At 39.6% G+C, this 14,057-nt stretch overlaps 1 protein-coding gene across 8 annotated transcripts in view; it reads left to right on the forward strand.

Annotated features, from left to right (window-relative positions):
* Nucleotides 1-14,057, forward strand: part of Lsm14a (LSM14A mRNA processing body assembly factor) — a 46,835-nt gene that overhangs the window by 24,129 nt on the left and 8,649 nt on the right. For 4 of the 8 annotated variants that reach the window (XM_021167867.3, XM_021167868.3, XM_085841884.1 and 1 more), the window contains exons 4-8: nt 1,962-2,084; nt 9,421-9,597; nt 9,858-9,920; nt 13,175-13,357; nt 13,461-13,632. In XM_021167867.3, the coding sequence (XP_021023526.1) occupies nt 1,962-2,084; nt 9,421-9,597; nt 9,858-9,920; nt 13,175-13,357; nt 13,461-13,632 (718 nt within the window). The remainder of the gene's footprint in view (nt 1-1,961; nt 2,085-9,420; nt 9,598-9,857; nt 9,921-13,174; nt 13,358-13,460; nt 13,633-14,057) is intronic. The other 4 variants (XM_029479449.2, XM_085841885.1, XM_021167869.3 and 1 more) reach the window with 2 other exon arrangements.

Below are 14,057 nucleotides of genomic sequence, written 5' to 3' on the forward strand. Positions count from 1 at the left end.
GGTGGATAGAGAGTCTAGGGTGTTGGGACAACTTCTAATAACAAAGCGTTGTCTGACCCAGACTGCAGTGAATGCTGAAGTTGAGGTCACCCTGCTCCACAGAGAACCACAGAACTGCTGAGAAACTAAAGCTCTACCACCTGAACAGCTAATCCATTCTTATGGTTTGAGAGTCAAAACATTTCAGGTGACACACTCTCCTAAATTGATTCAGATTCAAGATTCAAGTCAGAATCCCATCAGTCTTTTTAAAATAGAAGTTTAAAGTCTATACCACCCAATTTCAAGAATTACAAAGAATATTAAGAATTGTGAATTAGGGCTTGTGAGATGGCTTAGTGGGTAAGAGCACCCGACTGCTCTTCTGGAGGTCCGGAGTTCTAATCCCAGCAACCACATGGTGGCTCACAACCATCCGTAACGAGATCTGACTCCCTCTTCTGGAGTGTCTGAAGACAGCTACAGTGTACTTATGTATAATAAATAAATAAATCTTTTTTTTTTTTTTTTAAGTGATTGGGAGGCTCATGCCTATTACCCCAGTACCTGGAAAGCTGAGGCAGGAAGACTTTGAATTTGAGGCTAGTCTGGCTTACATAGCAAATAATAATGATTATTGTTTGAGGAAAGTTACAGACATGAATCAGTAGTAGAATTGAATCAAGGAGCAGGAGGCATGGTGACATTACAAGGTACAGTTTGCTGTCATTGAATTGGCATTCCAGCAGACAGCATCAAGGTGGTCAGAGCACACACCCTCAGCTTTGTGTTCACCTTGCCTAGCAACACAAATAGGATCTTTTAAAATACTCACTACTTTCCTAGGGTTACAGGGATGATATTTGGTGTCTTCCAGAGCTGAGCAGCGCAGACACCCGACTGGAATATGCCTGGGTGGGTGAGATTGCTCCCATGGGTGAGACTGCTACATTCTGGTGGTCCATTTTTAGGGGTTTGAGGAGTAGAGTTATCAAATTAGGAGGGTTCTGGGGAGCAGCAAAGTGTCTTAAATGGCATGGCTGAAGTGATTAGAAGTAGTTGAAAACTGGAGTTGACTACTCTGGAAATGAGCAGATTACATTGCAAGAGCTAAGTGTAAATGCTTTACAGTTTACACAGGTTCAAATACACAGAAGTGATGTAAAAGGGGCAGAGAACCAGGGCTTTATAAGCAGAGGTAGTAGTTAATAAAGAGGGTCCCAAACACTATAATGGGGTAATTATATTTGTATTTTGTAAGAGCTAATTTAATACCATCATAGAGTGGTATTTAAATTAGGGTATTTAAATTATAGGGTTTTTCAAATACAGGAACAACCTTGATTGACTATTAAGAGAGTAAAGAGTGCTGTATAAATAAAGGTTCAACTACTCATGATGTTGCACAAACTTAGGGAAGATTGGTGGAACAAGTATGCCAGAGAACTACATTCTTTTAGTCATTGTGTTATTCATGATTCCCACTCTGTCTCTGCTTTGGCAGAATGCACAGCACAGTTCCTTCAGAGTGGGAAGTATTACAGTCTGTTGTCTACCGACTTAAATGGTGGAAAGCTCTAACTGAAGCATTGTGGGCTCACCTGTTGGTACAATAATTGAAATTAATATGTGTCTAATACATTGTTTCTGCTATTCATCATTTGATTGTGTCCTTATTTTTGCAAGTTCCTAAGGCAGTGCTACATGCATTCCAAACGCTGTTAGCTTGAAAGTATAGGACTACATAGTCCCATTTTTTCACCCTACACTCCATAGATTTCCCAAATTGCTTTGTTTAATTTTAAGGGTTATTAATGTTAAGATTTATTTATTTATTTTGTATAGTGTTCTGCCTGCATGTATGCCTGCAGGTCAGAAGAGGGCTCTGATCCATCTCTCTAGCTCAGGATTTTTAAGTTTTATAAAGTGCAGAGTGACCAAGACAATCAGGAAAATGCTGATCTTCTTAAAATCTTTTCAAGCTGGAAACTCTTTGACATCCTTTGGAACAGAAGCATCAAATAGTGGTACCTTATCCCAGAGCAATGCAGTTGGTTCCGCCTTCACACAAGACACGAGATCTGTAAAACCACAGCTAGCCCAAGGTAAGCTGCACTGCCCATTGAGTACTTGCCTAACTTCTATATTAGTTTTTGCCTTGCTCAGAAGGTTTATAAACAACATACATCATTGGTGTTTGCCTCTTTAAATTTTTTTTTAGAGATTTATTTATTTATTTATTATATGTAAGTACACTGTAGCTGTCTTCAGACACTCCGGAAGAGGGCATCAGGTCTCATTATAGATGTTTGTGAGCCACCATGTGGTTGCTGGGATTTGAATTCAGGACCATAGGAAGAACAGTCAGTGCTCTTAACCGCTGAGCCATCTCTCCAGCCTCCACCTCTTTAAATTTTTGGGACAGGGGTTTCACTGGTTATCTTAGGCTAGCTCAATATGTTCTCAGAGCATTCCTGCTTCAGCCTTCTGAGTGGTGGGATTACAGGTGTGTGCCAACATACTTGACTGGTTCAGGATTTTATTTTCCCTAGTTACTATATTACAATAAGTGTTTTGCTACTATTTTTTTTTATTTTTATGCATTAAAATTGAAATAATATGCATTGTTTAACATTTGTTTACAAAGTTTATCAGATTAGTCCCAGATTTGCCACTGAAGGTTGAACTATAGTAGGTTAATTTGATAACCCATCCAAAGACGTAGACTGTTGCTATTCGTGTCTTTTGAATCTTACCTAACACCCCACAGGATATAAATGCATCTGTCTCTGATTACCACAAAAGAACCGTCTTGTAGTGCTTCTGAAAATGCAGGTCCTGATTGAGATCTGCACTGGTGGACTCGGAGCCTAGACATTTTAACAATTTAATAAGCTTAAAGGATCTTATTTTCATTTTGAAAAAGTCTCTTTTTCTACCAGTCTCATAATCTTTAATCATTCAGCCTTGTTTATGCTGTGTCCACTGCTTCCATCAGTGCAATGGGGCCATTGTTTTATGTGCAGTATTGCAGTGTAGATCACTTCATAAAGGTGGGACAATTGCGTCAAAGCTGACAATTATCTAAATCAGGCCAGTGCTAAGAAGGGTAGTCTTGTATGTTTTGTTGTTGTGCCTTAAAGTCATTGTAGCCAGTGTTGTCCATGCAGCTGACTTATTGATTGTGGAGCTGGAGAAATGGCTCCAGTTAAAAGGACTTAATTAGTTTTGCCGAGGATCTGAGTTTGGTTCTCAGCACCCAGATGGGACAGCTCAGAACTGCCCATGATTTCAGCTGCAGTGGGATCTAAACTGATAATCTCTGGTTTCCATGGGCACTGAAACATGCCCTCACACACAAACATAATTAAAAGTAAAAATTTAAATATATACATGTGTAATTGTTTTAAATATTTTAAAGATGTTCTATAAATAACTAGGAAATAGAAGAATAAGGAATGAAACAAAACCAAAGTCTTGCTTACATTTTGTTATGGTTTTTTTTTTTTTCAGACTTTTCTAGGCTAATATAAATGTATATTTGCTCTTTACTTAAAAAAAAAAAAAATAAGCCTGGGGGCTGGAAAGATGCCTCAGTGGTTAAGATCACTGACTGCTCTTTCAGAGGTCCTGAGTTCAATTCCTAGCAACCATCAATAAAATAAGAGCCGATGTCCTCTTCTGGTGTATCAGAAGGTAGCAACAGTGTACTCACATATAATAAATAAATCTTTTTTAAAAAATAAGCCTTAATTTTCTGAATTATGAAATGGGAATTTTCCTTATAATTACCAGATTTTCTGTAAAAATGCAAATTTTGCTGAGTGTGGTAGCTTATGCCTTTAATCTTAGCAGCCTGTAGATAGAAGCAGGCAGATCTCTGTGAGTTCCAGAACAGCGAGGACTACATATTGAAACCCTATGTCTTAGTTGGGATTTTATTGTTATGAAGAGACACCATGACCATAGCAACTCTTATAAAGGAAAGCATTTGGGCTGGCTTACAGTTCAGAAGTTTAGTCCATTATCACCATGGCAGGACACATGGCATTATGCAGGTAGTCATAGTACTGGAGAAAAAACTGGGAATTCTGCATCTTAATCTGCAGGCAGCAGGAGGCTATATGACATACTGGGCACAGTTTAAGCATATAAGACCTCAAAGCCTGCCCACACGGTGACATACTTCCTTCAACAAGGCCACACCTCCTAATAGTTTTACTCCCTCTGGCCAAGAATTTAAACACATAAGTCTGGAGCGTGGGGTGGGGGTGGGGGCAAAACTATTCAAACCACCATACCTTGTCTTAAAAAACAAAAAGAATACAATTTCTTTCCATCTATACAATGCTCTTGGCATTAGTGTCTTCCATAGAATGTGCTTAGTAAATGGTAGTTTTCTTTCTTCCTTTTTTTTTTTGGTGGTTTTGTGTGTGTGTGTGTGTGTGTGTGTGTGTGTGTGTGTGTGTGTGTGTGTGTGTGTGTGGTTTCTTTGAGACAGGGTTTCTCTGTGTGGCCCTGGATGTCCTGGAACTAACTCTGTAGACCAGGCTGGCCTCAAACTCAGAAACCTGCCTGCCTCTGCCTCTGCCTCTGCCTCTGCCTCCCAAGTGCTGGGATTAAAGATGTATGCCACCACTGCCCAGCTGGTAGCTTTCTTAATTAATAGCTAATATCAGACTTGAAGTTTAACAAGAATTTTTTTTTTCTTTTGGTTTTTCAAGACGGGGTTTCTCTGTGTAGCCCTGCCTGTCCTGGAACTCACTCTGTAGACCAGGCTGGCCTCGAACTCAGAAATCTGCCTGCCTCTGCCTCCCAAGTGCTGGGATTAAAGGCGTGCGATACCACACCTGGCTTTAACAAAAATTTATACTAATATAACTATAGATACCTATCCACTGCTACTCACTTAAAAACATCTCTTCTTGCAGAAGACCTACTAGGTTCAGTTCCCTATTGTGCCTCACAACCATCTATAACTTCATTTTCAGGGGAATCTTATGGCCTCTGAGGGCTTTGCACATGTAGTGCACTTCCGTATACACAGGCAAACACTCCTAACACATAAATAAAAATAAAAAATTTAAATTAATAGTTGTCTTAATACAGTCTACATGCTGTAATGGAGATAAAAGAAACAGCTTTCAGTAATAAGAAATCAAAATTATGTATGAAATGTGAGGAAAGTTTGTTGTAATGAGAGAAGTATATTCTGTTCATGGATAAGAATTAGTATTGAGAAGTCTTCTCATGATGTTTAAATTTAAATGGAAATAGTAGAATTTAATAAGCCAGAAAATTGATTATATTTACAATAAACATGGAAATAAAAGGCATTTTTTTACTGGAGCAGGAAAATTAAACTTGGATTGCTGGTAAGATGACTCAGTGGGTAAAGACTTGCCACCAAACCTGATGTTCTGACATAGATCCCAGAAACACACACGCACACGCATACACACACGCGCACACACACGAGGTGGGGGGGGGGGTAATAGAAATTTGAGAAGTAGCTTGGGGGGAAGCAGTTAAGAATATTTGCTGCATTTTTCAGAGGACCCAGGTTTAATTCCCAACACCAATATGGAGAATCACGATATTGCCTAACTCCAATCTCAGGGGGTCCAATTCCCTCTTCTATTCTCTGTGGACACTGAGTGTACATGGTACGTACATGCAAGCAGGCAAAACACTATATACATGAAAATGACAAACTATAAAAAAAATAAATAAACCTGGACATATGTCAGAACATATTTGAAAAATAAAAATAACAAGATTACCTACCTGGTGTAATAAAACTGTAAGAATTAATTTAGAGATGACTAAAAAAGTACAGTGCTGGCCAAGCAGTGGTGGCGCACACCTGTAATCCCAGCACTTGGGAGGCAGAGGCAGGCGGATTTCTGAGTTCAAGACCAGCCTGGTCTACAGAGTGAGTTCCAGGACTGCACAGAAAAACCCTGTCTCAAAAAACCAAACCAAACCAAACAAACAAAAGTACAGTGCTGGAAACCGCTCTGCTGTAAATATAAAGTGTAAATGGCTGGTGGTATAGTCTAGCCGTAGAGCACTCCCTAGCTGTATGATGATCTGGGTTTGAGCCTCAGGACAGCTGAAATGGGGGAAAGGGGTAGGATTAAGTAGATGATTGATATTTCTAGGTTAGTCAGGGCAGTGGTGATACATGACTTTAGTCTCAGTGCTTGGAAGGCAGAAGCAGGTGGGACTCTTGAGTTCAAGGCTAGCCTGGTCTACATAGCCTAGGATAGCCAAGGCTACAAGGAGAAACTCAAAACAAAACAAAACAAAACAAAAAAGATTTCTAGATTAAATTGTAGTGGAGAAAGGTCAGTTATTTCCATAAGTGACGGTGAGTTATAGTTTAATAAAAGTAAGGCTGGCCGGGCGTGGTGGCGCACGCCTTTGATCCCAGCACTTGGGAGGCAGAGGCAGGCGGATTTCTGAGTTCGAGGCCAGCCTGGTCTACAGGGTGAGTGCCAGGACAGCCAGGGCTACACAGAGAAACCCTGTCTCGAAAAACAAAAAAAAACAAAAAAAAATAAAAAAAATAAAAGTAAGGCTGGATTCCTTCATTCATACTGAAGTCTTGAAAACAGAAGTATTTTTATTAAATTTTGATTGGATATTTACATAAATCTGTGACACAGAAAGCCTAAGAATTATTTAAATTTCACCAACTAAAATATTTGAATGTCAGAGGCTGGACAGCTCTTGCAAAGTACCTATATCAGATAGCTCAGCCCCACAGGAAATTTCACCAGGGGCATCTGACACCTTCTGGCCTTCTCAAGCATTGTGCACAACACAAACACATTATGGGATAAAAATAAAATACAGGTTTTTTCCCAAAAAAAATGAAGCTGGAAGTGGTGGTACACACCTTTAATCCCAGCACTTTGGATGATGCAGAAGCTATGGAGCTGTTAGTTCCTGACTAGTGAGGGCCACACAGTGAGACACTGTCTCAAAAAAAAGTTTCTGATTTTCACACCAAACACATTAGATTTCCTTTTAACTCTATGATAAGAATGTGATCTTCACTCAAGGAGTTGGGTTTTTGTTTTTGTTTTTTTGCATTTTCTGAAGATATTTCTGGATTTGTTTATTTGTAGCAAAATTAACACCGTGATTAGTAAGTTGTTAGGAAAGAGAAAATGAATATGCAGCCGATGAGTCAGTAACTCGTTCTATATGCTCTTGTGTTTACTGCTGCGCTACTTCAGAGTCACAGGCTTTCTTCTCAGGAAAGCAATGATAAAAGATAAATCTGAAAGGTCATTTGCTAGAATATTATAAAATGAGCTGCAGCAGTAGGCTTTTCTCAATCTTAACACTCAAAGCTGCTTGTGATTTCACCTATAATCCCAGCGTATGGAAAGCTGAGGCAGGAATATTGTGGGTTCAAAGCTAGCTGTATCTACTTAACAAGAACTTGGTCTAAAGGGGGTAAAAAAGTTAATAAACTTGACTCTTTGAAAACTGTACACAATGGCATATGCCTGTGACCTCTGCTGCATAGGCAACTATATCGGGAGCTGAGGCAGAAAGATCATTTGGGTGCAGATACTCAGTGCCAGCCTGAGAGCTTAGCCATTACCTATCTCAAACATCTCTTACCACTCCCTTCATAAGTATTATAAACTGTTTCTTATGAGCCAAAATATTATAGCCATAAAGAATGAAAACTTACACCATTGCATACACCAGCAAGATTTTGCTGAAAGGACCCTGATATAGCTGTCTCTTGTGAGACTACGCCGGGGCCTAGCAAACACAGAAGTGGATGCTCACAGTCAGCTATTGGATGGATCACAGGGCCCCCAATGGAGGAGCTAGAGAAAGTAAGTATCCAAGGAGCTAAAGGGATCTGCAACCCTATAGGTGGAACAACATTATGAACTAACTGGTACCCAGAGCTCTTGACTCTAGCTGCATATGTATCAAAAGATGGCCCAGTCGGCCATTACTGGAAAGAAAGGCCCATTGGACTTGCAAACTTTATATGCCCCAGTACAGGGGAACGCCGGGGCCAAAAAGTGAGAGTGGGTGGGTAGGGGAGTGGGGGGCAGGTTATGGGGGGCTTTTGGGATAGCATTGGAAATGTAAATGAGGAAAATACCTAATTAAAAAAAAAAGGATAAAACAATAAAAAAAAGAAAAAGAAAACTCAACAGTGGTTCTATTAATAGTACCGTATATCTTCAGTGTCTCTGGTAACTAAGCTTTTCACTAAAGTAACTTGCCATTAATGTCTGGAAATATGTAAACATTGTTATTGCATACTTGGAGTACCTGGGGAATTGTCCCTGGGATTCTGAGTACTCTACAACCAGAGGTGGGTCAGCATTCACCCTTTTCCCCAGGTGACTGAACCTGCACTGTAGCATTTCTGGGGATTTTCTTTTTTAAAATGAACGTAATTTTTAAGCAAAAATCCCCCATTTTAGTACAATATCATGAAATCTAAGATCTTTAGAAATATAGAGCAAATGCTACAGGAACAAAAAACATGAGTAGAGTATTTAATGTCATTCTGACCTCATAGAAGGAAAAATGGAATTTGATAAGTCAAACTTATGCTAAACAGAGACATGGCAAGAGACCGTTAAGATAACTTAGGAATGAGGTGAGACCACCCTGCAATTCTCAGAAAGCTTTTTTTTTTCCTTTTTTTCTGGCTTTTTAAAAATTCTGACATTTAATTACCTAAACTTGTAAGGCTTGTAAAAACCCATCATCTTAAATTTAAAAAAAAAAAAAAATCATCTATTGGGCTGGAGAAATGGCTCAGTGGTTAAGAGCACTGACTGCTCTTCAGAGGTCCTGAGTTCAATTCCCAGCAACCACATGGTGGCTCACAACCATCCGTAATTGGGTCTGATGCCACCTTCTGGTGTGTGTGAAGATAGTGAGTGTACTCCCATATAAAATAAATAAATCTTTAAAAAATAATAATAATAATTCTTATTTTTAAAAAAAAAATCTACCTGCCTTGCTTTACTGTTGTTTACATTCTTGTAGCAGACCTTTCTGCTTAGTCATTGACACGGACATGCGTAACTGGAATCCTAGCACCTAGGTGTTGGAGACAGGCCTATGTGAGATTCTCTCTCCAAAACGGAGAGGAAAAGAAAGCCTCCATTTGACATGCCTGCTCTGTGATCTCTGCTGATATTCAAGTCATGCAGGAGTGTTACTTTGGGGGTGGTGGGGGTGGTGGTGGGGGTTTTGTTTCATTAGCTTAATAATCAGCCCATTGAAGATAACCAGGTTTAAACACTGGTTTAATAAAATGAATTCAGTTTTATGCTAAGGATTTAAATTGGCAGAATAAAATTCTATACTTACTTTTATAAGGTCTAAATGGTTTTGAAATCCCAGGTTAGGGTAGTTTATTATCTTTTGGTTACATTTTAGGTCGATCAAGCCCTCAGTTAGACCCTTTGAGAAAAAGTCCAACCATGGAACAAGCAGTACAGACCGCCTCGGCCCACTTACCTGCTCCAGCACCTGTTGGGAGAAGGAGCCCTGTACCAGCCAGGCCTTTGCCACCTACCAGCCAGAAAGCAATAGACAACCAAGAGCACAGGCGAGGTAGAACTGAGCTGTTTCCTGTTCCTGCACTGTGATCATTCTCATCTCATGACACCAGGAGTGTTACTTTATATGAATGGTGCTAGCAGGTTGAAGCTGAACTTTATTTTAATAGTGTTCAGTCTTTCAAATTTGATTCAAAGTGGTGTGTGTGTGTGTGTGTTATGGATATTGCAGGTGTTCTCATCTCCCCCATTCTAATGTTATAAACGTTTTTGGTTATATATTATTGATTTGTTACTTTGTATATCTTTTTATAGCTGAAGTACACAAAGTCCCAAGGCCAGAAAATGAGCAACTCAGAAATGACAAGAGGCAAGTAGGTAAGTTACCTGGATCTAATTGGTTTGGGTTTGTTTGATTTGAGGGAGTTGGTTGTTGGTTGGTTGGTTGTGACAGGTCCTCACTGTGTAGCTCTGGCTGCCTTGGAACTTTGCCTTCCAAGTGCTGGGATTTAAAGATATGTGTTACCATAGCCAGCAGCTACCTGGATCTCAATAAGAGGAACTATTTCAAAAATGCATACTTGCTACAAAAAGAAAAAAGGTAGGAGTTGTGAACCTCAAAGGACTGATCCCAAGGGGAATGGATTTGTTTTAAGTCTGTTCTTGTAGCAAACTGTTGCTGGCCTCAACATAAATACATGCCTGAAGATGCTTGTCAGAAATTAGTAACATCTGAGTAAGATCCATAGTTTGGTTAATTAAACTCTGACAGTATGTGCTCTCTAGGTTTGCTGGTGTGCAGTAGTTCAAATGTTACTGTTGGGAACAAAGCTGGAATGAACTGTAACACCACAATGTGCTTTTCTTTTCATTGTTATATCTGTAGTTAATTTTTCTGAAGTACTATTTTTCAGGAATGGATTGTACTTGACAATACACAGTTGTCTTTGAGTTTGGAGTAGATGTACATGTTCTTGTGTATGTGCACATGCGGGTACCCTCTTCTGGTGTGTCTGAAGACAGCAACAGTGTACTCACATAGGTGAAATAAATAAGTCTTTAAAAAAAAACTAAAAAAAAAAAAAAGAAAAAAAAGAAGGCATCAGATCCCATTACAGATGGTTGAGAGCCACCATGTGGTTGCTGGGAATTGAACTCAGGACCTTTGGAAGCACAGTCAGTGCTCTTAGCTGCTGAGCCATCTCTCTAGCCCCTGTAAATGAGTGTATAAGCGTTCTTTTTTACCTGTACTTGTTTGAGTGCTGAAAAGAGCCTTTTCCTTCCTTCACTGCCTGTGTCCCTGTTGCTTTCCTTGTAGTTTTAGATGTGTGTGTGTGTTGTGGAGTACTTGGTATAGTTTAAACAGGGAAGCCTCTTCCCACAATCATTGCTACACTTTATCATGTGGACGTTATCTAAGGGGCTGTACAGATGCCTCCGCAGTCAGAGCTCTTGCTTCTCTTACAGAGGAGCAGGGTTTGCTTCCTAGCACCACAACTGGTGGTCTCATAACTCCAGCTACATCTAGGGAATCCAGCACCCTCTTCTGACTCTGCAGGCACATACACATCATACACGTAAATAAAAACAATAAATCATTTAATAATATGTGAAATGATAAGTAAATTTATCTTAACAGTATCCTCCAAAACTCATCACCAGTGTCAGAGATAAAACTTAATGCTAGAATGCTTGCCTAATCACAGGGGGCCTTAGGTCTCCATTATCACAGAAACAAAAGATAAACTAAAAGCTTCACTACCCTCCTCCACCACTAAGGGTCACTAACAGAACAGTGAATTTTCTTGCAGTTTCTCCTTGGATTTTACACATAGGTGTTCTTTTTGTAGAACTTTAAGGTGAATCTGCCCCTGTTTCCTGGCATGTAACTCAGTTACTTTTAGTAATAAAATTGAGTGTGTTAAACACCTGCTTACCAGCCGGGCGTTGTGGCTCACGCCTTTAATCCCAGTACTCAGGAGGCAGAGACAGGCGGATTTCTGAGTTCGAGGCCAGCCTGGTCTACAAAGTGAGTTCCAGGACAGCAGGGCTATACAGAAAAACAAAAAAACAAAAAACAAACAAAAATACCTGCTTACCTAGACATGTCTGGACGTGCTGCGAGGTGGGTTTATCCTCAAAGTCAGGCAGTTTGCCATCCTCACCAATGAGCACAAGCCTGTTACTCTGTAGTCACTTCTGATTTTTGTCAGTATGTTACACAATTCATATAACTATTCAATTTGTACTTCGTGAAATTAATCCTGCTTTGTGTTCTGCATGTTTTTAAGTTAAACTCACACCAAGAACTACTCCAGATTCTGGGTTATTTTACTCTTAGACACACATGTGTTGGATATGTGGGGTCACAAGTTTTCACTATGAATTTTTCTACTTTATACTGTTATATCTCAGATGATTGGCTGAAATCCTGTGGTGGTGTTATAGAAAGACATAGATTCAGGAACCTGAATAAATGGAGCCAGGTAGAGGGAAAAACTGAAAGCAGGAAGTTCTTAGAGCCAGTAAGGACTGGTGCTTCTCTGTTGTTTTATCTGAATTGTAAGAAAAACATCTCCCTTCCTTGCTGTCTGTGCTAATTAGTGTTCACTTACATTTTTATTGTACATCTTGTTTCCTGTTACCCATTCCACAAAGAACCTGGCACTTGGGTTTGAGGGAATAGGGCAGAAAGAAGAACAGAGCTTTCTAGAGCCTGGGTAAATATAGTGGAGAAGGCCTCAAAGCTGTCGATTATACATCTATTTTTTGTGCTCTTCGTAAAAACAACTATAAAAGTTATATTAAAGTTACATAAAATCTTCTTTGCTTTTTTTCACGTGCATACTAACTTTTAGCAACTTAATTCTTTTTGTTCTCTGTGTGTGTTTATGCATATGTGTGCTATATTGCACCTATAGAGGTTAGAAGATTTGCAGAAGTGCTTTGTTTTGTTTTTAATTTGTGTATATGTGCCAATGTACACAGCTGTGGAAGTCAGCTCTTTCCACCATATGGGTCCTAGAGATTATACTTGGGTTATCAGGCTTGACCGTAGCTCCTTTATCTGCTAAGCAATCTTCTTGGGGATTGTTGTTTTAAGATTTTTTTTTTCTTTAAAAAAAAAATGCATGTTTTGCCTGCATATATGTATGCGTAGAGCAAGTGCCTGGTTTCAGCAGAGTCAGAAGAAGGCATCAATCACTCCCTAGAACTGGAGTTTTGAATGTGAACCACCATGTGAGTGCTGAGAGTTAAACCCAGGTTCTCTGCAAGAACAGCCAATGTCCTTAATCACAAACCCTCTCTCTAACCCACCCCGATTTCTTTTTCTTTTTTTTTTTTTGGTTTTTCGAGACAGGGTTTCTCTGTACAGCCCTGGCTGTCCTAGAACTCACTCTGTAGACCAGGCTGGCCTCAAACTCAGAAATCCACCTGCCTCTGCCTCCCGAGTGCTGGGATTAAAGGCGTGCGCCACCACCGCCTGGCTCCACCCCCATTTCTTATTTGTATACTGTACAAATAGAGTTTAAACATTTATGTTATAGATCATTTCATACAAAGACCACAGTATTATTCTAAACCAGCTAATACATACTGAATCTTATTATAAATATTCTTTATTAATATAGTTCCTGGAGTTCCTTCTGCTCCAAGAAGAGGACGTGGGGGTCATCGAGGTGGCAGGGGAAGATTTGGTATCCGTCGAGATGGTCCAATGAAATTTGAGAAAGACTTTGACTTTGAAAGTGCAAATGCACAATTTAACAAGGAGGAAATTGACAGAGAGTTTCATAATAAACTTAAATTAAAAGGTAAATTTTATTTTTCTACTCAGAAATGATTAACTTGATCTTTGAGTTAAAGATGGTTTACAACTTAGATGTGTAAAGTCTTAACTTGCATGTTTTTCCTTAGAAGATAAACTTGAGAAACAAGAGAAACCTGTAAACGGTGAAGACAAAGGAGACTCAGGAGTCGACACTCAGAACAGTGAAGGGAATGCTGATGAGGAAGACCCCCTTGGGCCCAACTGCTACTATGACAAGACCAAGTCCTTCTTTGACAACATCTCTTGTGATGATAATAGGTACTGGGTTCTGTAAGATTTATTCAGTTATATTTTATGTATATTGTTTTGGTGTTTTGTCTGCATGTTTGTTCATGTACCCGTGCATATAGTGCCCACAAGACCAGAAAAGGTCATCAGACCCCTTGGAATTGGAGGCGGAGATGGTTGTGAGCAGCCATGTCGGAGCTTGGGATTTCACCTAGATCCTCTGGAAGAGCCAGGGCTCTTAACTATTGAGCCATCTCTCCAGGCCCCATAGTTGTTGTGTGTATGTGTGTGTGTTTGTTTATTTTTGTTTCCTAAAAAAATTTACTATTTAAAAGTTTTTGATTCTTTCTGTCTGTTTGTGTGCATGCATTCTATGGAGTAGGTGTGAAAGTCAGAGGACAACCTAGAGAAATCTGTTTTCTCCTCCTACCATGTAGTTTTTCCAGGGATGAAAC

Source organism: Mus caroli, unplaced genomic scaffold (genome assembly GCF_978045245.1).
Source record: "Mus caroli unplaced genomic scaffold, Mus_caroli_1 scaffold_8, whole genome shotgun sequence".
Taxonomy (NCBI): Eukaryota; Metazoa; Chordata; class Mammalia; order Rodentia; family Muridae; genus Mus; species Mus caroli.